At 41.5% G+C, this 23885-nt stretch overlaps 1 protein-coding gene across 1 annotated transcript in view; it reads left to right on the forward strand.

The window, feature by feature from the left end:
• Window positions 1-23885, forward strand: part of SYNE1 (spectrin repeat containing nuclear envelope protein 1) — a 456320-nt gene that overhangs the window by 274346 nt on the left and 158089 nt on the right. Inside the window, exons 86-93 of the mRNA XM_060168000.1 lie at window positions 2018-2203; window positions 2876-2998; window positions 3348-3530; window positions 4812-4955; window positions 10068-10262; window positions 11363-11503; window positions 18333-18500; window positions 18712-18873. Of these exons, the coding sequence (XP_060023983.1) occupies window positions 2018-2203; window positions 2876-2998; window positions 3348-3530; window positions 4812-4955; window positions 10068-10262; window positions 11363-11503; window positions 18333-18500; window positions 18712-18873 (1302 nt within the window). The remainder of the gene's footprint in view (window positions 1-2017; window positions 2204-2875; window positions 2999-3347; window positions 3531-4811; window positions 4956-10067; window positions 10263-11362; window positions 11504-18332; window positions 18501-18711; window positions 18874-23885) is intronic.

Consider the following 23885-nt stretch of genomic DNA (forward strand, 5'->3'; position numbering starts at 1 on the left):
AGGCAAAACCGCATGTTGAAATCCCGGCAGTAGGAGTGAGGGGTGCTCTAGCTGCTGCGCTGGGGAGGAGGTCTGCAGAGAGCTGGAAAGAGGGAGAAGACAAAGACAGATCATGGAAGCCTGTTAAGAACCTGGCCTCTTTCTCCTGAAGTCACTCTAAGCCTTGGACAGACGTTCTGCAGGCAAGTGACAAGCTCAGACTTACAGTTTAAGAAAGATGACTTAGAAGCCTGTGGAAAACAGATGGATGAAGGTGTGACAACTAGAAGGTGGTTTCAGTATTCCAGTAGACAGTGACAAGGCCTCTCTTTGGAGGCTGAGAGAGGACAAAAATCAAGGGGTATTACCCAGCAAGAACTCTGGACTTGGAGGCTGTTGGGTATGGCTGAAAGAGAGGGAGGATCCAAGCATGGTTCCCAGGTGTTGTTTTTTTGTTTTTTGTTTTTTTTTTGCGGTACGCGGGCCTCTCATTGTTGTGGCCTCTCCCGTTGCGGAGCACAGGCTCCGGACGCGCAGGCTCAGTGGCCATGGCTCACGGGCCCAGCCGCTCCGCGGCATGTGGGATCCTCCCGGACCAGGGCACGAACCCGTGTCCCCTGCATCGGCAGGTGGACTCTCAACCACTGCGCCACCAGGGAAGCCCCCCAGGTGTTTTTGACTTGGGCAGTTCAGTGGGTTGAGTGCGTTGAGGGACACAGGAGGACAGATGTCAGGTATTGGTGGTGACCTCACACAGACATTCAGGAGGAAACTCAGCCTGTCACACACCGTTCTGGGGAGTTCTCCCGTGCCTGACTTTATCCAAAAACAACACAGCGAGAGAAAATGCATGTGTTCTAATATCAGGTGAAAAAGATGGAAAATTGTAGGTATGTTATGATCTCAATTACCTAAAATTATACCCAAACTGAACAGCAGTTATTGCTTAAAGTTATCTCTGGGATATGGGATTATGGACTATTTTATCTTCTTTATTTTTCAGTATTTTCTAAGCTTTATAATATATATAATATATAATATGTTATATAATATATAATATGTTATATAATATATGTATTTGACATTTATTGTGAGAAAAAAGATGTACTTTATTTTTTAAAATAAGAATCTATTGCCTAAGAGTAATGTCCCATCTCTCATTTCGCCTCTTTACACATCACACATCCCAGGAACTGCACATTTTGTGCTCACTCACCTATGTGCCTTTGCTTATTATTCTGTCCCCTCAGCATAAAATGTCTTTCCTTTTCCTCCCCATCTGTCAATACAAACCTTCTTCTGACTCAGCTCAAATGTGACTCTCCCAGGAAGCCTTCTCTCAACCCTCCTGCAAGCAGTAGCACATCTCACTTCTGGCATCCTTAACCCTTTCTTCTTTCACTCTGCTTATAAAATGCATATTACATGCTTCTTATTCTGTTGATGTTGTTATTAGTCCCCAGAGATGATACTATCTTGAATGACAAGGGCTTTGTTTTATGCCAAGTTGTTTCTACCCCTTTGTCTCACTTAAAGCAAGTGTTTGTGATGCTCTTGTCTTATTTTCATTTCTTAGATCCATATATGCTTAGGTCTTAGATACAGAATATGAGACGTGAAAAGCATCGCTTTAGTTTGAATATGAGAGAAGGGGGGCCAGTGACCTGATGAAGATACCCAATGCGTCAGAGCATCACCACTGTTGGCAGTACTCACGTCCTGACCCTCACCAGGGAGCCGCTTGGGGTGGCAGTTGCAGCAGTAGCCTTATGGTCCAACACAGGTGGCCTCAACAAATTGTTTACAGCTCCTGAAATTTGATTTCTTTTTGAAAAGGGGTAACAGGAAGTGAGGAGCAGGCACAGGCCTGTGAAGGTTAAACACAGTAAGACACAGGACCTACACAATGTGCATGGAAAATGTGAATTACGTCTCCTTACTCCCTCCCCAGTCTGATGGTCTTTAAACCACACCGTATTGATTACCCATACCTCTCTGCCTACCTGTCAATGTCTTGAACATTGATAATTCACTCTAGACCATGCTAGAAGAATCTGAAGAGATTTACAACAATCTGGAAGTGATGACTGAGAAATTACAGTACCTCAATAGCGTATACCATACGGAAAAAATGTCTCAGCAAGTAGCAGACCTGGGACGGGAGACTGAGGGGCTGCGGCAGATGATCAGAATTCATTTGCAGAATCTCCACGATGCTGCCAAGGTAAAACATAAAATGTTTTCTTTAAAAAAAAAGTAATTTAAATGGAAAAGTCTATCATTAAAAAAACAATCGTGGTTGTATATCAAACGTAGAATGCTTACCTCTGATGAGCCTTCTTGACTGTGATGGTTATGGTTGTGTGTCTGACTCACAGTGACGCCAAACAACACCTAAACATCGGAGTTTGGAGCAGAGAAAGATTTGGGCCATGCAAGGAGACGGGTGGCTCATGCCCCACAAAACCCCAAACCCTTTGCAGGGTTTCAGCAAAGCATTTTTAAAGTCCGGGAGAGGGAGGGGGGCTTCACAGCATATGTGATCAGCTTGTGCACAGTTCTCTGACTGGTTGAGGTAACAGGGAGATGTCACAGGGCTTAACAGTATCAGTCCTTAAGCTCCAGGAGGCCTGGGGCTGTGAGCTCATGGTCATCAAGTAATTAACATCTTCCATCTGGTGGGGGCTTTTCAGCTCCGTTAAACAGCTCAGGAAATGTGCATGAGATACTGTTATCTGGGTACTTCAGAGAGGAGCTCAAGCAGAGGGTATTGGGGAGGGGGTTTGCCCCAGAAGGCCTTAGAGGGTCCTGCCTGGTTACATGATGCTATTCTCCACCTATGACTTTGGACTTCAAGTGCTTATATATCGACATTAACATCGCTCTTACTCTGCAGGATATGAAAAAATTTGAAACAGAGCTCAGAAACTTACAAGTTGCTTTGGAGCAAGCCCAGACAGCACTGACTTCTCCAGAAGTTGGACGTCTTAGTCTCAAGGAGCAACTCTCTCACCGACAGGCAAGGAAAAATAATTCAGGGGAAATGGGTAGGGAGCTATATTTTTGAAAAAGAAAGGATAGTTAGGAAAAGTAATTTCTAAACTCTGTTTTAGTCTGAGCACTGTATGCATGATTTAAAAAAATACCTGGGAAAATTTTTATAACTTGGGACAGAGCTGTCATTTAGTAAATGTCTCTTGCTTATGAAATAAACCATTAAAACATAAAATACTTCAGAATATACATTTTAAATGGAAAATGTATATTTTATGTATACATCTATTTTATGTAAGTAAATAAATTATCAAATTGGCATAAGGTATAAAATTTAAAATTTTAAAATATAAAATATGAACTGGCACTTTCAGCGTTTGCTCTCTGAGATGGAGTCACTCAAGCCAAAAGTCCACGCGGTGCAGAGGAGCCAGAGCGCGCTCCGGATCCCCGAGGACGTTGTCACCAGCTTGCCGCTGTGCCACGCGGCTCTGCGCCTGCAGGAGGGGGCCAGCCGGCTCCAGCACACAGCCATCCAGCAGTGCAACACCATGCAGGCACGTGCAGCGGGGCCAGCCGGCGTCTGCAGGCGGTCCCCACGCCACCCACAGAGCAGCACCAGATGAGTCACGGGCTGCTTTTCTTAGCATTTGCGTGGGCTCAACCAGCAAAACACATCCAGAGTGTTAACTCAGACAGCTTGTTGTGGTTATATAAAATAAGGACATGAGATGCTATCATTTGGATCATCCGCAAAAGCCTGGGGAAAGCTCTATTAAAAATATCCTTTGGTGAAAACTATCTTTTAGCAATTATTTTTTTTATAAAGAACAACTTAATGAAGGTTAATTTTTGTGTTCAATCATAGATTTTTATCTCATTATTCATCTGAAAATCATCTAGAACTTTGTAATAAGACTTTACTGCTAGGGTATATTACAGAATTTTTTTTCTTTTTTTATATTTCAGCTTATGGATACATTTTATTGCCTGAGAAGAACATCCAACTATAACTCTTAGTCTTTTCCCCTAATAAGAGAACAATTATTTACTAGGAAGAAATGACACTATTTATCTCTTACCTACTTTCAACTAATATTTCACCTACTTTATCCAAAAATTGTATACATGTTCTCTCATTAAACCACTAATGGTCTATTTGGTCAACTCTACTTAGATTATCTTGTAATTTTTTAGACAGTAAATTTCTGAGGGTAGAAGTCATGCTTCATTCTTTTTTTTTTTTTTTTTGCGGTACGCGGGCCTCTCACTGTTGTGGCCTCTCCCGTTGTGGAGCAGAGGCTCCGGACACGCAGGCTCAGCGGCCATGGCTCACGGGCCCAGCCGCTCTGCGGCATGTGGGATCTTCCCAGACCGGGGCACGAACCCGTGTCCCCTGCATCGGCAGGCGGACTCTCAACCACTGCGCCACCAGGGAAGCCCCCCATGCTTCATTCATTTTTATATCCCCTATTCCAGCACTTAGCTGAGTGCCTTACATATATATTTAGTATTTCTTTGATGGAAAAATGAAGTAATCATGTTTTTCGTACTACTTTCTACCATGTTCTAGACTATGACATTGCTGTCTTTAGGACAATACGGAGGAGAAAGAGGATCTAGCCACTTAACTATTTTCAGACCATCAATAATCTTGCCAAAATGTTTTAGAGAGAAGGCTCTGAAATATCAACTAGGAATTTTCCCCATCATTTCTTTGTTCCCTTGACACATGGGTAAATAGGAGTTAGCACCAGAGTTTGGCACATAGCAGCACAGAAGCACTTACACAGTTATTGACATAGACAGATAATTGTCTTTTTTTTTTTCTTTCAAAGGAGGCTGTGGTGCAATATGAACAATACGAGCAAGAAATGCAGCACCTCCAGGAGCTCATAGAAGGAGCTCACAGAGAGATTGAGGATAAGCCTGTGGCCACCAGCGACATCCAGGAGCTGCAAGCCCAGATTTCCCGGCACGAGGTATGACGAGCCGAGTTCAAGGGCAGGACACTGGCTTGGTGAGGATATGTGATTGGTTTCCAGCGGACGAAAGAGAAAGGTCTTCCCTGTCCAGGGCATAATGTGTTGGGTTCTTGGAGAGCCTCTTTGACTCTCTTTACATTTTGAGGGCTATTTCTGCTGATACTTTCCAAGACCCAGTAGCATGAGTCTTCCCCTTGATTCCAAAACCTCTTGACCCGGCATTCATGACATATCTCCAGCATGACCCACCGACTGCCTCCTGCAGAATTCTCACAGTTCATACACCAAAACACACTGTACTCCCTGTCTTTACAAACTGCAAGGAACAGCAGTGCTCAAAGCCTTGATGCTTTGATGGTCCTCTTTTAAAAGAAGAGGTATTTCTTGTTAAAAAGAAAATCATTTGCTCTTTCACATATAGGTCACTTCACCTGCTTTTATCAGAATCAGAGAATGACTCATGTTGTTTGTTTTGTGGGTTTCCAGATTATGCCTGTTAGTATCTTCCCCATTTTCAAATGCACCTCCTTCTTTGTACCTTTGGAATCATTATGACCTTAGGACTTGGACACCCCTTGTGCAGACCTGGTCTCAGAGATCATACAAGGAGCTTGAGTGTTCCAGCTCCTTGACAGCTAGCAGTGAATTTCCTCTCCTGACCCGTCAAACCCTATATAGATCACATTTACTCTTTCCTTGGGGGCTGGCTCCCAGCATCATGAATTTTGGAAGGTGACTGGGGGGTGGGGTGGGGTGTGTCTTATTTCTCTGTGCCAAGGACAGACATTCCGTTTTTCCTTCCGTCTGCTCTATTTTAACTTCGTTGTCATAAGAACAACAGTTTTTCCAAACCAAATAGCATAGTAAGATTCCCAAAAGATTCAACTGTTGCTTTCTTTTTTAACTTTTATTTTATATTGGAGCATAGTTGATTAACAATGTTGTGTTAGTGTCAGGTGTAAGGTTGGGAAATCTTACTTCCCCCCTTTCCAAATGCAGTTCTCTAGTTTCTTGTCACAGCCAGTGCGTGCCTCCAACACTTAACATTTGCATATGCTTTACAAGTAATGTAAATAAATACCCCACCTACGTTTACTTCTGCACCGTAGATAATCATCTGTGTTAACTATTCATTTCTCTTCTGCCACTAAGGCAGTTAAATGAAAAGATGTTTCGCAACTATTTGAAACACTGTTTATATGTCATACATTAGACTGTATAATACAAATTTATTTTGAAACTACTTCTAATCCCATTTTGTAAGACCCAGAATTTTGTTGTAACAACTTTTCAGTCACAGCACAGAAAATACGTTTTTAAAAATCTATCTGGAATAACAATAATTATCATTGCTGCTGTGGTTGCTTTTTTGTTTGTTTTATGTTTTTGAAAACAATTCACAAAGTTTTTAGAGTATCTTTTACAACAACCCTGTGAGGTAAGAATTTTTTTGTGTGTATCATCTCCATGTTACCGATGAGAAAACAAAAACGGATTTTTTAGAATGACCTCCAGATCTTCCAGATCTAGTAACTGATAGAAACCAGATTCTAATCTACTACCTTTGGGGACTTCCCTGGCGGTTCAGTGGTTAAGACTCCGAGGTTCCACTGCAGGGGGCATGGGTTCGATCCCTGGACAGGGAACTAAGATCACACATAAAAGAAAAGAATGATGGTCCAGGAGAATAAACGACTTGCCCAAGATCGTTACAGAGCCGGCTCTCAGCAGACTCAGCCGTAGACTGTCCTCTGGCTGCTGTCCAGTGATCTGTTCATTTCGTCACATTTTCTCCTCCCATTTCTAAACATTAGTGTAGATGTGTTAGTTTCGTCATGTGATTTAGATTCCATTTTCTTTTTTGTTCTTTTTTTTTTTTTGCGGTACGCGGGCCTCTCACTGTTGTGGCCTCTCCTGTTGCGGAGCACAGGCTCCGGACACTCAGGCTCAGCGGCCATGGCTCATGGGCCCAGCTGCTCTGTGGCATGTGGGATCTTCCCGGACTGGGGCACGAACCCGTATCCGCTGCATCGACAGGCGGACTCTCAACCACTGCGCCACCAGGGAAGCCCTCCATTTTCATATTTAAAATGAAGTAGTCCTGTGTGAGGCTCATTGTATGTGTAAAACAAACACAGGAAGGAAAGTGCTGCATGGGGAAAGCCTGATTCATAACATAGAATTTTGGAAGAATGTTTTTTCCTGTATTTTCTGTCTGCTTTTAATGGAATTTAATCTTGAGATGAGGCTAGTTTCCATATGGATAACTTAAACTCATTGTTCATTTCTAAGGAATTTGCATTTTTTTCTTGTAATTTTTCAAATGTTGCATTTAATTTGAAAAAACCTTATCCTGTCGCTTTCAAATGATAGGAGAGAATACTCAGAGCTCTTCGCTTTCCACATGACGCAGAAGGCCTGCTCCTGTACCTGAAATTCCCACCTGTACACTCATCCTTTGTAAACATTTTCAGAAATACTCAGTAAAAACTAAAAATACGTATGCTTCCTGAGACTGGGGAACACGTTAACCCCCTTAGTGCTCCATTTTGATATAGCAAATTTGACCACTAAGCGACAAAGTTCATGGAATATAGGCAGGTTTATTCTTACAGAAGAAAGTTATCGAGAGATGTTTCTCCAAGGGGATCACATGAACTAACCATGAAATGCAGGTTCTCATAAGCCTAGTAAATCGAAAACTTTTGAAGCCTAGACCAGTATTGCATTTCTAACAAACAACTCAGATGAGTTTGTTTTTTTTTTTTTAATATTGCTACTAGTGTTTTATTTATTTTTAAATTCTTTTGGCTATGCCGAGCGACATGTGGGATCTTAGTTCCCCGACCAGGGATTGAACCTGCGTCCCCTGCATTGGAAGCACGAAGTCTTAACCACTGGACTGTTAGGGAAGTCCCCTAGATGAGTTTTATATACAATAACTTGAGAACATCGATTTAGGAAATGGGCGTTTGCTGTCAGCGTGCTGGGCAGGGTACTGCAGTAGGGGCCGTGACCATCCACGTAGGCACAAAGGATGGGAGGCCTAAGACTAACTCCACTTCACACAGAGGCTTCAAATCTACCAGATAGGGCAAGCCATGGTAAGGAGGCTTAGTGATTTGTCCTATGAAAACATAGAATTCAAGGAGTCCGGTGCGCTGGTAGATGATTCCATGTGTACACGTTTACCAATTATTATAGAGTACTCATGTGTTAGGCACTAGACCAGATGTAGTAAATAGCTATTTAATCACTATTATAAAAATCCTATTAGGTTTAACTAAGTAAGTATCTGTAACAGTGAAAAGTAAAGAACTGATGATTTCTACTTTTTTTGTGTGTGTGTGTGGTACGCGGGCCTCTCACTGTTGTGGCCTCTCCCATTGCGGAGCACAGGCTCCGGACGCGCAGGCCCAGCGGCCATGGCTCATGGGCCCAGCCGCTCCGCGGCTTGTGGGATCTTCCCGGATCTGGGCACGAACCCGTGTCCCCTGCATTAGCAGGCAGACTCGCAACCACTGCACCACCAGGGAAACCCATGATTTCTACTTTTAAAGTTCTTGCTTAAAAAATTCCTGTACTTCTGTACTAGAAAGAAGACAGTATGCTGGCTGAGTTCTGCTGGACTGCTTTGCCTTCCACCCACCCAGTCAGCTTTGGTTGGGAGGGGAGAAACAAAATGACAACAATAGCAAAATGGTATGTGTGTACATATACACATACACATGTACATATACATGCAAGTATCATTTTGCTCTTGTCATTTTGTTTGTTTCTGAACTTCAGGTTCAAAGCTCTAGTTTGAGTGTATATACACACATTATCATTTTAAAGACTTACAAAGGGCTTCCCTGGTGGTGCAGTGGTTGGGAGTCCGCCTGCCAATGCAGGGGACACGGGTTAGTGCCCCGGTCCGGGAAGACCCCACAGGCCGTGGAGCGGCTGGGCCCGTGAGCCGTGGCCGCTGAGCCTGCGCGTCCGGAGCCTGTGCTCCGCAAGGGAGAGGCCACAACAGTGAGAGGCCCGCGTAACACACACACACAAAAAAACTCACAAAACGTGTTCTGTACAAACGCTAAATGACAGCTTTTCAGGTGAAGGAGCCAAATAAAAGGAATAGAAAAAAATAGTGGTTTTGTACTTTTAGGGTTAATGTTTTACATGAATGTAATAAAAAAGAATGAATGTTTAAATCTTCATTTTTTAACTTATGTATGCATCTTTTAAGCAAGAAAGTATAAATTTAACATTTTAGAGTTACCATTTTAGATTATTCTTTTAGGATTTTAATATATTAGATTTTTTAAGAGCTATGTGCTGTTGAGAATATATTGTCAGTTAGCTCTTTGTAAAAGTTTTAAAACTTCTATCTCTCAAAACAATTTTTTTCAACAAGAAAAAAATTAAAAGCCATTAAAATTGAACCAAACTTCAAGTTCAAAGCCCTAGTTTGAGGCATCAGAAACATTGGAGGCATGATGGCATACATGAGGGAAAATTTCATGAATGTACAAAATTTTATTTGGGGTGTAATCTGCATAAAAAAATAAGGGTTTCCTACGTGATAGTCACCTTATCTGCAAAAAAGCAACTCCCCGGGTCACAGGAATTAGGAGCAGTTTACTTTGTGATGCGTCTGTCACAAATGACTGCTCTGTTTGACATATTCCGGAGGGTAAGAGCTGAGCATTGCGTTTTTGGCAGTGTTAGTCATCACATGACCTAATTTGCCTGGCATGAACCATCTGGCAGTTTTAGATTCCTTAGGCATTTTCAAGAAAGTTGCCAGGGCTTAACTTCCCATAAATTCCGATGCGGCCCGGAGCGCCTCTCGGGATTAGAATCCCCCGGCCGCCTGGCGTTGTCTCTGCCGCCGCGCGCGCCGCAGCACCCCTTCCGGCCCCGCCGCGCTGTGGTCTGGCTCGGGGAGCGCGGCAGGCAGGCTCCGCGCTCGCACCGTCCACATCCTGCCTCCCCGCCGCTCCGTCTGGCGCAGCCCTGAGATTTCATTGGCCAGCCCCGGAGGAAGATGAACGCTACTAGTTCTGTTTCCTTCGGATGCTGCTGTGACACCCGGGGCGCGGGGGGGCGGGAATGTTTCCTCAGGAGCTGGCTCAGAAAATCAAGGGCTACCAGGAGCAGATCGCTTCTTTGAACTCCAAGTGCAAGATGCTGACCGTGAAAGCCAAGCACGCCACCATGCTGCTGACGGTGACCGACGTGGAGCGGCTGGCGGAGGGGATGGAGAACCTGGACGGGGAGCTCCTCCCCGCGACCTCGGCCCACCCCTCTGTGGTCATGGTAAGTAAGGGTCAAGGCCAGTTTGCTGGGTGCCAGCTCGCTCTCTTCTGACTGTCTCCTGCCTAGTGGCTTTGGGCTCTTCTCCGTGGCTTGGTTTAGGGATCAGTGCCCGGTCTTGCAGATTAGAACTCAGGAACGTCCCCTTAACTCTCTGACTACCTTTGGGCCAAGGCCAATCTTTGACGCTGTAAACAGTGACAGTTGAAATGAAGCTATTTGTTTGAGACTCCTGAATTACTTAACGTGCTGAAAGTTGGCCCTGCATTTGTTTATAATTTAGCAGTAATACTCAGAAGCTCTGAGCTTCAGAACAATTCCTTTGCACAGTTTTCTAGTTTTCTGGGGGATGGGAGAAGCATGCTACATATATGTTTTGTGTGTTTTTCCAGCTGAAGCACTGGCTGACTAGGTATGTTTGAGTATTCTGTTGTGTAAATGTTTAATAAATTATGGAAGGAAAGCCATTATTAGACAAATAAGAAACGAGAAAATCCAAAGTTTACCTTTGGATTAAAATAAGTTCCATTAATTTCTCTCTGCAACATTATTTCCTCATAACTTTGCATCTAAACTGCGTTAATTAGTTTGATAACTCAGTGTTTTTCAGTGCTGTATATTTTCCACAGCTAATGTGCTGTGCTTTGGGTAGTGTATAACCACACCTGGACTCTTTTGGCAGTATATTACTCTGGGTGCATTTATCTTGCTGGAATATTTGGAATTTGAAATACCCACAAAAGACCAAGCTTTATTTCATAGACCCTTCCCTTATTTGTATGATTCATGATTTTAATTTATAAAGATACAATCAATCAAGAAAAGGAAAATAAATTAAAGAGATAATTCATCAGCAAGAACACTCTATAATGTGACGTGCATCCCTTATCCCTGTTTATATTACAAATGGCCCCTAGGAGCATATTCACGTGAGGACAAAATTTTCAGATGGTAACACAGAATTTGTATGTAAATTTGGGTCTCAGTAATTCTAACTTTTGTTGTATAGTTATCTCTGTTTTGGCCTGTGCGTGCCTGACCAGGTCTTTTGTTAACATAGCTAACCAATTTTCATGTCCTTTGGGCAACATTTTATGTGACAGATGACTGCAGGTCGCTGTCACACTTTGCTGTCACCGGTCACTGAGGAGTCTGGGGAGGAGGGAACCAACAGTGAGATTTCCTCTCCACCTGCCTGTCGCTCCCCTTCACCTGTGGCTAATACAGATGCTTCCATTAACCAGGTACCGCCCACTTGGCATTCCTCCAGCTAAAATCTCTGAACGGATGCAGGGCTCCATTCTCTGTTCTTATGAGATTATGGGTCTGAATCGTAGACTTTGAGAAACACACCGTTAGGTGTGATAGTTGCACAAACTGTGATTGTCATGTGAGACCAATACTGGCTTAACCCACCATCTCCTCTCCCAGGCTACTGAAATGAGATGAGCAAAAATTAGGTCACAGAAATGATAGCTGGAGAAGGGCCTGTTTTAAGGCATTATGGCTTTAGTTTCTGACAGCTGTCTGTAATGGAGTACTGCATCCTAACAGAAAATGAAATGTTCGTGTCACTGTTGTAAAATAACATGATTCTATTGCTGTTTTAACATTTTCACTGAACATAGTTTTGACGCTTACCAGCTCAGATTTTGAAGATGGAAAATTTATGTTCACTGTATCAGACTTTTTCTTTATTTGCTAATTGCCAACAAAATTAAAGGTTGTCAGTGTATATTTTGGAGTGCCTAAGTAGATTTGCATTTTGAGTTTTCTTACTTATCTTTCAATCATCTTAAATTTTATTTTTTATAAAATGGGGACCATAGCCCGCTGTTATGAGGTGTCTTTTTTGTGTACACTATATTAAATATAGATTATACTAAATTAAATGTCAAAAATTTTCACGAAAAATATTGGATAGAGTTCAAAAAGATGCTTTTACAATAACCAAAATTGTTTTAATGCGTGTTGAATAATACTTTCTTTTTTTCTCCTTTAGCCAAAAAACAAAAAATATTTTAATTACCTCATCATGAAATTACTAGTGTTCAAAGAAGTTAAAATTTATTATCAAGAGAGAAGCATTGAACATTGCAAGTGTTCTATAAGCTGTATTACAAATCAATCATATTATTTTTATTTTAAAGCAAAAGCATTCAAAATAGGATTTCTGTGATAAAAAGAACCTACCTCCCCCCAAAAGGGGAAAATGAAACAAAGACACCTTTAGATAAGACAGTTCTCTTGGAGGGAATTCCCTGGTCAGGCAACTAAGATCCTGCAAGCTGTGTGGCACGGCCAAAAAAACAAACAAACAAACAATTCTCTTGGTAAAAATCTGTGTAGCTTTAGGGAACATATCAATTCATGCATTCATCAGATACATTGCGAGCACCTGCTGGGCATAACGCCTTGTGCTGGGTCCCAGAGGTGTAACACAGGCGGAGACAGCAGTGGCCCTTGCCCTCAAGCACCTTGTAATCTAGAGAAAAAGTGGCCATGAGATGAATAATAACAAAAGTGATGAGAGGAAATTTAAAAAAAAAGTTCACAGTGTTCTGGAGCATTTGGAAAACAGTTCTCCAGATTCTGATTTTAAAATATGAATTACTCATTCTTTGATGATGTGTTCTTCCCTGCGGTCACAGATTGTCGTTAGAATCATAGAAATATGGCTAGAGTCAGCTTTTTATTGTGTAAGAAAAATGTATCCTATATAATGTGCTTAATGTTCTTAACATTTTCAAATTGAACAATGAACACGGACCTTTGGACTAACACTTGGGAAGAGTATCCCTTTCCTAAAATTATAAGTCTCAGTGCTGCATCTTGTGAAGTGTCTTTCCAGGTACATGTGAAAGTATTCTGTAAATGGTAAAATATGCAAACATTTTTATTATGATGACTTTAACTGTCCAGCTCAATCAGATCCCAAAATTATGAACAAAATTGTGCTTTGTCTTAATCCCGTCTTGACACTCTGCCCATATCAACATCGATTTAAATCACATTATTAACCTAACATACTTACATATGGAACTGCAAATTAGGGGGAAAAAATCTTCATTTAGTTCATGTCAGGCAGCTATACTCTCAGGAAGCTGTTGGAAAGCAAAAATATAATGGTTGGTGTTAGACAAATCAATCCCATCGTTCCAGCCACATGTTATGTTGTCCAGTGATGTAAGACAGGGGAAAATGAACAAATGCTGCAACATGGCCAGTGATGCCTGGATCTACAAAATTTTCTCTTGAAACTGAGAACATTTAGAATTCCCATAAGTTCCAGTTTGCAGACTCAAAACACTGTACAGAATGTGCACAGCTGTTTCAAGGAGCGGCCAAATGTAACGGCTTTATAAAGTCGCAGCTGTTAAAATAAGGCTGTGTGCTTGCCGCTTCTGTAAGTAGATCTGCGTTATATAACTAACTGATCCCCTGCAGTCAGTGTGTTCTCTCTCTGACAGTAGTTATTAGCTGAAATGTGATAACAGTTTAGTTTACTTGAGGGTAGAAATAACGAGGCAGCCACAGAACTTGCTGCAGGCTTCTTGATCTTATTGAAAGCCAGCCAAGGCTTGGGCTTCTCCTCGGAAGAGCTGAGGGCAGTAGAAGTTTGAAAAGAGTGGTAGTGTAATGGGTAGAACCCCCGGTTCCGGGTTAAAAAGCTCAGAATGGGTCCCAGCTCTTCCTCTAAGCTGAATGTACCCAGAAAGTCCCTCATTTGTAATGGGAAGCAATGCTACTTAATTCACAAAATGGTGAAAGTTAAATGTGGGGTTAATTTTGAAAGTACATTTTAGACTGGAAAATGCGAATCAAATTGTAGCGGTGGTTTTCCAAATTTAATTCCTTAGGAATCTGATGGATAATAACTCCCGTAACATAGACACATAACCAACAAGAGACATATTTCTAAGGGTGATGCTTCACTATGCCAAATATTGCCCTTATTTAGTAGTTACTTATAGGACTGATTGATTTATTTTATTGACTCTATGTATTCCTCAAATAGGTGCAAATTATTAATCTACAAAAGGTGATATATTTTCAAATTATTTTAGGAAACCAAGGGTTGTCTTTCCTGTCTAATAGACCTGAGACACACACACACACACACACACACGCCAGAAAACAGATTTTTTTGTGACAAATTTATTTTATTCTTTTGGGGAACCTTTATTTATTATAGAGTATTTAATTTAAATTTTTTACATTAAAGGACGTTTTGCTTTTCCTCGTAGACAGTAATGGTACTACCTTCCATGTATACAAAACAATAGAGTTTACAAAACTGCTTTTACATATACCATTTTTTATGAATGTATATACTTGCCTGTGATTTGCCAAATACTCCATGATACGCTCAGGATCAAAGACACTTCCACAGATTTTAAGGCACTCATAGTCTGTGTGAGAGCAGGCAAATGATGACCATGGAGTGGGACAAGTGCTGTAAAATTGGGAAGCACAGTGTTAAGGAAGGACACAGAGTACGTACCTAAACAAGGCTGGAGTTCAGTGAGTGAAGGATGTCCCCCTTTTGTTTTAAAGCAGGGGAAGGTAGGTACAGTTGGAGTGCACTAGAGTGATGTGAAGTTTTCTAGGCAGAAGGAAGTACATGTAGGAAGTTTTTCAGTCAGCAGGAAGGAAAATGGCCCATCAAGGCAACTGTAAGTAATATCAGTATGATTGGAGAAACATAGATTTGGAGGAGGAGGTGGGAGGAGAAATGAAACTGAGAAGGTTACAGGAAACACACCCTGATGGACCTTGAATGCCACACAGAGGAGTTTGAACTTTGTCCAGAAGCTAATCCTTAACCACTGAAGGAATTTAACTAGAAGCTCTGCCCGGAAGTGACTTTTAGAACAGGTCATTCTGGATCAGTGTGGACAGGAGATAAATCCAGAGCCCAGGAAGCTAGTGAGGGACAGAAGTTGCACGCTCTGATGTCTGGTCCAGACTGGTGATGTAAATGAGAGAAACAGCGCACCTGGACAGCACCTCCCCACATGAACGAGGCAGCCTCTCCTCCGTTAGAATTACTGTAGCTGTTTGGACGCAGAGTCCTGTCTTACCTACCTTCTGGTTTGCAAGAGAAGCCATGAATCGGGATTCTTACGAAAGCTCCCTCTCTGGATGAAGAGAAATTTTACACAATTTAAAACACTGTATAAACCAAGCTAAATGTATGCAGGCTAGAGGCAACCTGCAGGCTGCCAGCTTGCAACCTGAGAATTAGGAAGTTGTTGGTGTAACATGAGATTGAACCAGTGTTTTGGCAAGGGTATAGACCTTCATCCTTACATAAGCAGGGGTGGTAAGGGAAAGAAGAAATAGAGAATAAATCCCAAGCAAGGTGATGAGAAGTTCCATTCACTGAAAGATGGATAATACTTCCTCATTTTTCCTAAATCCATTTCTCATCCTAGATGTCGGTTTTGTTGTTGTTGTTTTTTTTTTTTAAAGTATTGAGTTTGAAGAGACTGTGGGATAAACTTGTACAACAGGATATGTGAGTCTGGAGCTTAAAAATACAGCAATATTTAAGAATAAGGACAAAAAACAAACTACAAAAGAGAAAGATTGAATGACTAGAGAGCTGGGAGGAGAACAGAGGTGAAAAGGAAAGTGTTTCCAAAAAGGGATGGTCAGTGGTATTGAATGCTAGTGAGAGACCAAGCAAGAGAAGATCTGAAAAATAATCATTTTATATCATGGGAAACAGCCACTGCTGACTGTGGCCAGAGCATTTTCAGTGGAGTCGCTAGATTCGAAGCCCAGTTGGCTACTTAGAAGTGGACTGAGGGTGAGAAAGTGAACATATTAAGTGTGAACTACCATTTTCAGAAACTGGATTATGGAGCCAAAGGGAGAGGGAAGAAATGATGATTCCGAATGTATTTGTGTATGATGAGCCATCACATATTGATCTGTAGAACTTTCCAATATGTGATATCCTGCAAGAAAAAAATCAGAAAAGAGTGTGTAGGTGTTTTCAGATGGAAAAAATTTGGCTTTATTTACATGCTGAGGAAAAAGACAATGAAGAGGGAGTAGGTATTAATGGACCAAGACCCTTGCAAGAGCGAAGGTGGATGAGGTTGTGGGAGTCGGTAGGAGGGTCCTCTTTAATCGAGAGGTGAGTCTGAATATAGACAGCCTTGAAAATTTGAGAAGTTGCAGGAGTATCTCCTCAAGGGCTTTGAGCGTGTGTGTGCATACTGGAAAGAAAAGTTGCATTGAGTCATGGGTGGGGTTTTCCAAGTGGCTGAAGCAGAGGTTCAGGGGGCAAAGGAAACACAGCAGTTGGCAAGAGAAGGGTTTACATAACTTAAACACAGTCAGAAATACACTTGGGGTGAATCCATGCAGTGATGACAGCCTATCATGTTCAAGGAGTGGAAGTGGCTGAGGATGAATGGATATAAGCCTGTCAAGGACTTGAAAATACCAAGATAATCTACTCAAGATGAGTGACAGGGTTAGGAATGAAAAGGAACCAGTCTCCATGCTTCAACGTCATCAGTAAATGCTGGGACTTACCTAGAAGCCTCAGCAACAGCAACAAAATGGGTAGAAGGTCTCATGGCCACTCAAACATCACTGTAGTTAATCGCAAAACCACCCAGTGTTATGCAGATGAGGGAACCCATGCATGAGATGTGAGTGACTTGCTCCAATTCTGTAGCTGCTTGGGAGGAGAATTTCACCTGGGGTCTCAGGTGTCCTGACGCCTCCAGTGGCAGACTCCTGTCTGAACTCATTCTGTTGTATTCCACCACCCTGCTCCTGCCCTGGTACAGACTCCCAAGACACCAGGCTCCTTCCTGCTGTTGCCTTGGTTTCCCAGGTGTCTGGGGCTTTCATCAATACTTTTTTTTTTTTTGCGGTACGCAGGCCTCTCACTGTTGTGGCCTCTCCCGCTGCGGAGCACAGGCTCCGGACGCGCAGGCTCAGCGGCCATGGCTCACGGGCCCAGCCGCTCCGCGGCATGTGGGATCTTCCCGACCGGGGCACGAACCCGCTTCCCCTGCATCAGCAGGCGGCCTCTCAACCACTGCACCACCAGGGAAGCCCCTCTCGTCAATACTTTTTACCAAGACATTATTATCAATAAGTCTCAGTTTTTTGATCTTAAACAGTGCAACTGCAAAAGTAGTGAACTTTATTATAGCAATTTCCAGAATATAAACATTACCTCCCAGTTCAGTTTCTATAAATATACAGATGAACAACCATAAATTAAAACATAAAAACAATTAAACAACCATAAAACAACCATAAAAACAATTAAAAACACATGAATTATGTATCTTGAGATAGTAATGCCATTATCAATACTAATAAAATATGTAATATTATTTATTATCCAAGAAATAAGAAAATTCAAAAGCTTCATTCTTCAGTATTCACTTTATTTCTTGTGTACTTCCAGGAATCGAATAGGAGTAAACCTCTCTATTATTTGTTTCTTAGAGTAGTTTTAACCTCCCCATTACATTTTCCCTTATTAATATTAACAAATTTAAATTAATTAATGAATAATGAACTCACAAATATTAAAGATCTGGCTATATCTGAAAAAAGACTTTCTATAGACTTAAATATATTTAAATCAAGGGTTTTAAAAAATTATTCAAAACTTTGATCAACACATTAAGCAACATTTTAGGAAGTAGATCATTTAGATTCTCCTTTTTTGCTGGTGAATCAGTCTTTAAATATGTATAGCACTTAAACACGTATTCCACGTTGTGGAACAACCCGAACGAACTTTTTGGCCAACCCAATATTTCCATTTTACCAGATATAAAATAGGAATGAGTTTTGGCAACTTGAAATATTGGTAAATTTTTCTTACCAATTCTAAAAAATTCTAAAGCAACTACAGGGTGCTTTGATATGACCTTCTTGTTACAGGAGTTTACTAACTTTGATAGTTGGTAGCCCTGGGGGATGGGTGTGAATCCTAAACCTTTCCTCCACATGACAAACAGTACCCAGAACGTCCTGACCTAAACCTTGTTTTCCTCTTGCATCCAACGCCGTGCTTTGCACCCATAGGACATCGCTTATTACCAAGCCTTGTCTGCTGAGTCGTTGCAGACGGATGCCTCCAGGATTCCCCCCAGCACTCTGCCACTCCAAGAGCTCTGTGAACCAGGTCTGGAGCCGTCTGCTACTGCTAAACTGGATGATTTACAACGCTCTTGGGAAACCTTAAAGAATGTGGTAAGTCTTCGAAATGTGGAATTGTTTAGCCCACCAAACACTGATTACCTTAGCGATTGTCTTATGAAATACATGCATAATGTGTACACATCCCATATACAGTTGAACACCCTTTGTTGGGTCACAGAGGTAAAGCGGTGAGGAAAGAAATGTCATAATCTAGAAGATAAGGGGCTGGGGAGTATTTGGTAATATCCCTTTTCTTCTTTAGATCAGCGAAAAGCAGCGCACACTCTACGAAGCGTTGGAACGCCAACAGAAGTACCAGGACTGCCTCCAGTCCGTCTCCACGAAAATGGAGGCCATCGAGGTGAAACTCAGTGAAAGTCCGGAGCACGGCAGGAGTACCGAGAGCCAGATGGCTGAACACCAGGTAAGAATAGCGATGACTTCAGTTTCCTGCATGATCACATAGGTGCACTCTTACTGACGACCGGCTGGCCAAGCGTGTGTATAAGACAGCAGGCTGACACGTTTTTTACTGTATCCCTTGTTACAGAGTAAACAAGATCCCAATCCAAGTGGTGGTTGTTTCCATCACTGCTTCAGGGAGGGTCTACAAGAGGGAAAGAAGGCTATTGAGACCTTGACGTTGCTTTCTAACTTTTATTACACAAACTGCATTTCCTTATAGTTGCCACATTATTTTTATTTCGTTTTGAACCATTGTTGTAAGAATAAAGTGTACCCCACATCTACCTTCTCGGGGTATTGTTGTTTGAAGAAACTTAGCCAGCGTGTGCCCAGCACCTCCCCGTTATCACTGAAGAGAATAACTCTCAGACTCCAGTAGGCCAAGAAGCAGCTGAAGAATAAGGGATTCCAAGTTGTAATCTTGTGGTTTTCCCAGACTTGAATCATGTTTTAAAAGGGACACTGGACAGTGCTTCAGCGTTAGGTGAGAAACAGAGATGATTACGTTAACCTAACTCAGACAGATATTGTTAAAAATGCATCAACTTAAAATGCACGCTAAGAAAGTGCATAGCTTAAATCTGGTTACTGCTTTAGCAACATTATCGGGTGAACTCTTTAACGCGTAATCAGGTGTAACTGGGTCTGGGTACTGAGGCGTGCAGTCACCTACATATTCAGCCACCGTGGTACAGGAAAACGCTGCTGCGGCCAGGACTCAGGAGCATGTGACAACCCTATCAAAGGCAGAGGAAAAGAAAGATAAGAGGAAAAGAAAGAAAGATTAAGAGCTATGAAAGCATGATGCAATTATGTAGTTATCAAATACTGGGTAATTTACCAGCAGTTAAGAGTGAAACTCTGTACTTTATCTTTCTTCTACTTAACATCTCTGTAGTTTTGGAACCCAGGATAACCTTGGAATACATTGCTTGTTCGGATGTGTAGTCTAAGGTAAAATTGTACTATTTTACAATAAAGGACCTTGCAGTATAACACAAAAATGAGAATATTTCATCTAGAGACAGCATGTTGAGAAACACTGGTTTCAGGTTCCTGACACTCTTGTAACTTCTTAAGATAGAAATCAGAGTGTATAGCATCCATTTATAGGCCTTATTTTGGGAAAACGACCTTCTGTGGGTCTTTCTGCTATCCTAAAGTCACCCATAGTCCATCTGGTTTGGGGAGGGTGCAGTGAAAATATAAAGTTAAAATTAACCTTTGTTTACTTGGATTAAGACAATCACGAGGACAGTCAGGGACTTAGGTCTCTACTACCATGCAGTGTCCCCGCAGCACCACAGTCCTCTCTAACTGGTACTCCAGTTTTCTAACTGTCAACAGCCACCTCACTGTCACCTGAAGGGGCCTCCTGGGGCTCTGTCTGACTAACACCCTCCCCAACTCTTCACTGTACCTGGAAGGGCAGGAGAACTTCCATACATTTGACTACAGCTTCTTTTAAGCAACCAAAAAGGATTTGGCATAAATTATCCAAAGGCTGGATTAAAGTGAATTTGAGTGTCACAGACTTAGATTATCAGAAGCCAGCATTCCAGGAGAGGGTTTACAGAATTTGACTCTCTCTGCTTTTGGGTACTTTTGGGTACTTTCCAGTCACCTCTGCTTTTGTTCAAGGCTGATCATTCTTGTGTCCCAGGTGACAGACCACAGCTCCCAAAGAGCCTTCAGCAGGTCCCACAGGATTTAGGACCTGTATGAAAGCAGGATCCTGGCGGTCTGCCTTGACCTTCCAGAGTTCCTAATTAAAATGCAAATTAGCTCCCAATTACCAGCATCACCCTGCCTCTCAGGTATTAGTATGAAAACACAAACTGAATGTAGAGCAAAAGTATTATTTTATTCAAGGGATGTAATGGAGAAAACTCAAAATTGCACATTAAAGCTAACTATTATGAATTAGAAATGAACCTGTGACTTTTCTTGTAATTAAGCCCAAGCACATGACTTTTGTCCCATTCTAAATTGAGAGTGGTAGTGCTAACAATTATAGCAATGAGGGGGTATAGCTAATTCAATGATTACCCATCATTGGAGCTTTTAACAATTATATTAATGCTCTAATGAGAGGGAAAGAAATAGAAATAATGTATAATTTCTTGTATCATCACAAATCTAACATTTTCCATCTGACCTACTTTTGCTGTCTGTACCTAAATTCTATGAATTCTGGGACAGCGCTGCCCACATGGAAGACTAACGGTATCACAATATCTAAATTGGTTCTTGGCTTCTGGAATGATACTTTAAAAATTTCAAGCAATACGATAGAACTACTCTTTCTAAATTCCAGTGTCATGTGGGTGAGAAAGTCCAGTATGCTTTTAGTATTTTCTAAAAATTAATAAAAAATACTTCAATTGCTAATTTTTTCCTAACACTCTCTTGGAAGTACTAATGTTTCGTTAGAGAGCTACTCTAATGCCTACATTTTTCCTGCGAACACTTGTCTAAAGCTGCTGAATTGGGGTGGAGTGCTGTGCCTTTCCTGTTACCCTCTTTAAATTGAACCAGAAGTTTAATTTTAAGACGTCAACGCAGTTCATAAGCTGACTTGTGGCTGCTGTTCTGGGTGGTGAGCCCTCTGATGGGGACCTTCATTATCACGGGCAGCTAATGCTTCCTGGGCATGTGTTGTCTTTGCCACACCAACTCAGTGATGGTTAGTAGGCAGAGCTCTGAGGTTATTTCGGTTCTGTTTCTTTAATATAAATAACAGCTCAAAGTTTGAGATGAACTCTGATGTAGATAGTTCTGAAAGTCACAACGAAATTCATGTTCACCTTGGGTGTTGAACCATGTTCTCCCCAGAGTGAGTCATTTTAGAAAAGCTCAAGGAACCTCTCTAAACCACAAACTGGTCATACACATGCCCTCCTTGTAAACACAAGTCGGAAACGCAAAGAGGAACAACATTGCATCTCCTCTCCTTAGTTTTGAGTCAGATGTTGGAGGGAAACATCTGGCCACCAGCTGAGACAGTTATTGGGCGAAGACATATATAACTGCTGGATCCTTTTGTTTCTTTAGATGGAAGTGAAATCCGCATCCCATGAAATTAACCATTTTAAAGTGTACAGTTCAGTGGCTTTTAGTACTTTCACAGTGCCTTACAATCACCCTCCCAATCTGGTTTCAAAACATTTACATCACTGCAAAAGAAAACCCCATCCCCCAGTAAGTTTGGCTGCTGGATCTTGAAGTTACAAACTATAGCAACCTTCCAAAAATATCCACTCTCCCCTGAGAGTAAACTGAAGCTTGAATAGGGAGGCTTGACTCTAACAGAATGGAAACTAACAGTTGTAGGATTCCTAATTCCATCATCACTTACTGAAGAACATTCAGAGAGCTGTTTTAGACATTGCGAGTCTGAAATGGAAGTTGTTCACTTCACTGTACGCCTGGTTGGTCAAATCCACTGAGATTAAATGAATGAGGAAGACTTTTTTTTTTCCTGGTTGCTTCATGATTAAGATAAGTGGTTTTGTCTTGTTTTGTTTTGTTTTTGGGGTTTTTTGCGGTACGCGGGCCTCTGACTGTTGTGGCCTCTCCCGTTGTGGAGCACAGGCTCCGGACGCGCAGGCTCAGTGGCCATGGCTCACGGGCCCAGCCGCTCCGCGGCACGTGGGATCTTCCCGGACCGGGGCACGAACCCGTGTCCCCTGCATCGGCAGGCGGACTCTCAACCACCGCGCCACCCGGGAAGCCCGTAGATAACTGTTTTGTCTATTATGAATTAGAAAGAATTCAACTAGATGTGTTGAGCACCTACTATGTGCACAGCTGAAATAGACACTTATTCTTTAACATATGATTTAGGGGTAGATGAATTACCAACATATTATATAAAACCCAGCAATGTGATTATGGGTTACAGTGGTGGGAAGATCAAGGAGACTCTAACAGGTCTTTTGGGAGACATGGATTTTGAAAATTTGGAATGGTAGGAGGAGTGGATGGGAGACACTATAAATGTAAATGTGTGAGGAAAGGCACAGAGGAGAGAATGAGAATGAACGTGGTGTGAAGTAGTGAGGGGCTCTTCTTGCTTATACAGAGAATCAGTGCAAAAAAAAGATATAATAAGGTCAGTCTAATTATGGAGAAGCCCTCAAAACAGACCACCTAATATGAATTTTATATTTTTGGCAATCAAGTACCAAAAACAATTGTAGGAGAAAATACTTTACTGGACCAAAACCATTTTGAATGTATAACAAACAATAATGGTCTGTACATTTGTTACAATTACATTCAAATATCCCAGCAAGTTCTTTGGTGGAGATTGATAAGATAATTCTAAAACATATTGCAAATGTACTAAAAAATATGTATTGAAAATTGAAAGAGTCAAGAATAGCCAAGACAACCTTGAAGAAGATGAATAAAATTGAAGGATATGAATCCTTTCAGAGAGTGAGATTTATAAAACTATAGCAATTATGAGACTCTGGTATTGGCACAGACGCCAAATGGGTCAATGGTGCAGAATGCGAAGCCAGAAGCACCCTCCCCCCTACACGGACACTGCGCTTATGTCAAAAACTGTACTGCACAACCGTGGATGAAAAATCATCTTTTCACTAAATAGTACAGGGTCAATAAGAAGAAAAAAAAAAGAATTTTGACCCCTACTTACCCTGGACATGGTAATTAAGTTTAGGTGGATAGTAGATCTAAATGTGAAGATTAAAAACAAAATGTTTTGAAACAGTGCTTCTCAAAGTATCTGTAGTGTATAATCTTTTTTTTTTAATTTTTAAATTTCTAACTCAACATTTTAGTAAAATAAAATAAAATACTGGTTGGATATTGTGTCAACGTCAAGTTGCTATAACATTTCTTAATGTTTACTTGCAATATCTTTCTCTTATCATGAACTAGAGACAAACCAGTTCATGACGCCATTGAATGGACCACACTTTGAATAGCATTCTTCTAGAA

This window comes from Lagenorhynchus albirostris, chromosome 12, assembly GCF_949774975.1.
Source record: "Lagenorhynchus albirostris chromosome 12, mLagAlb1.1, whole genome shotgun sequence".
In the NCBI taxonomy this organism is placed as follows: Eukaryota; Metazoa; Chordata; class Mammalia; order Artiodactyla; family Delphinidae; genus Lagenorhynchus; species Lagenorhynchus albirostris.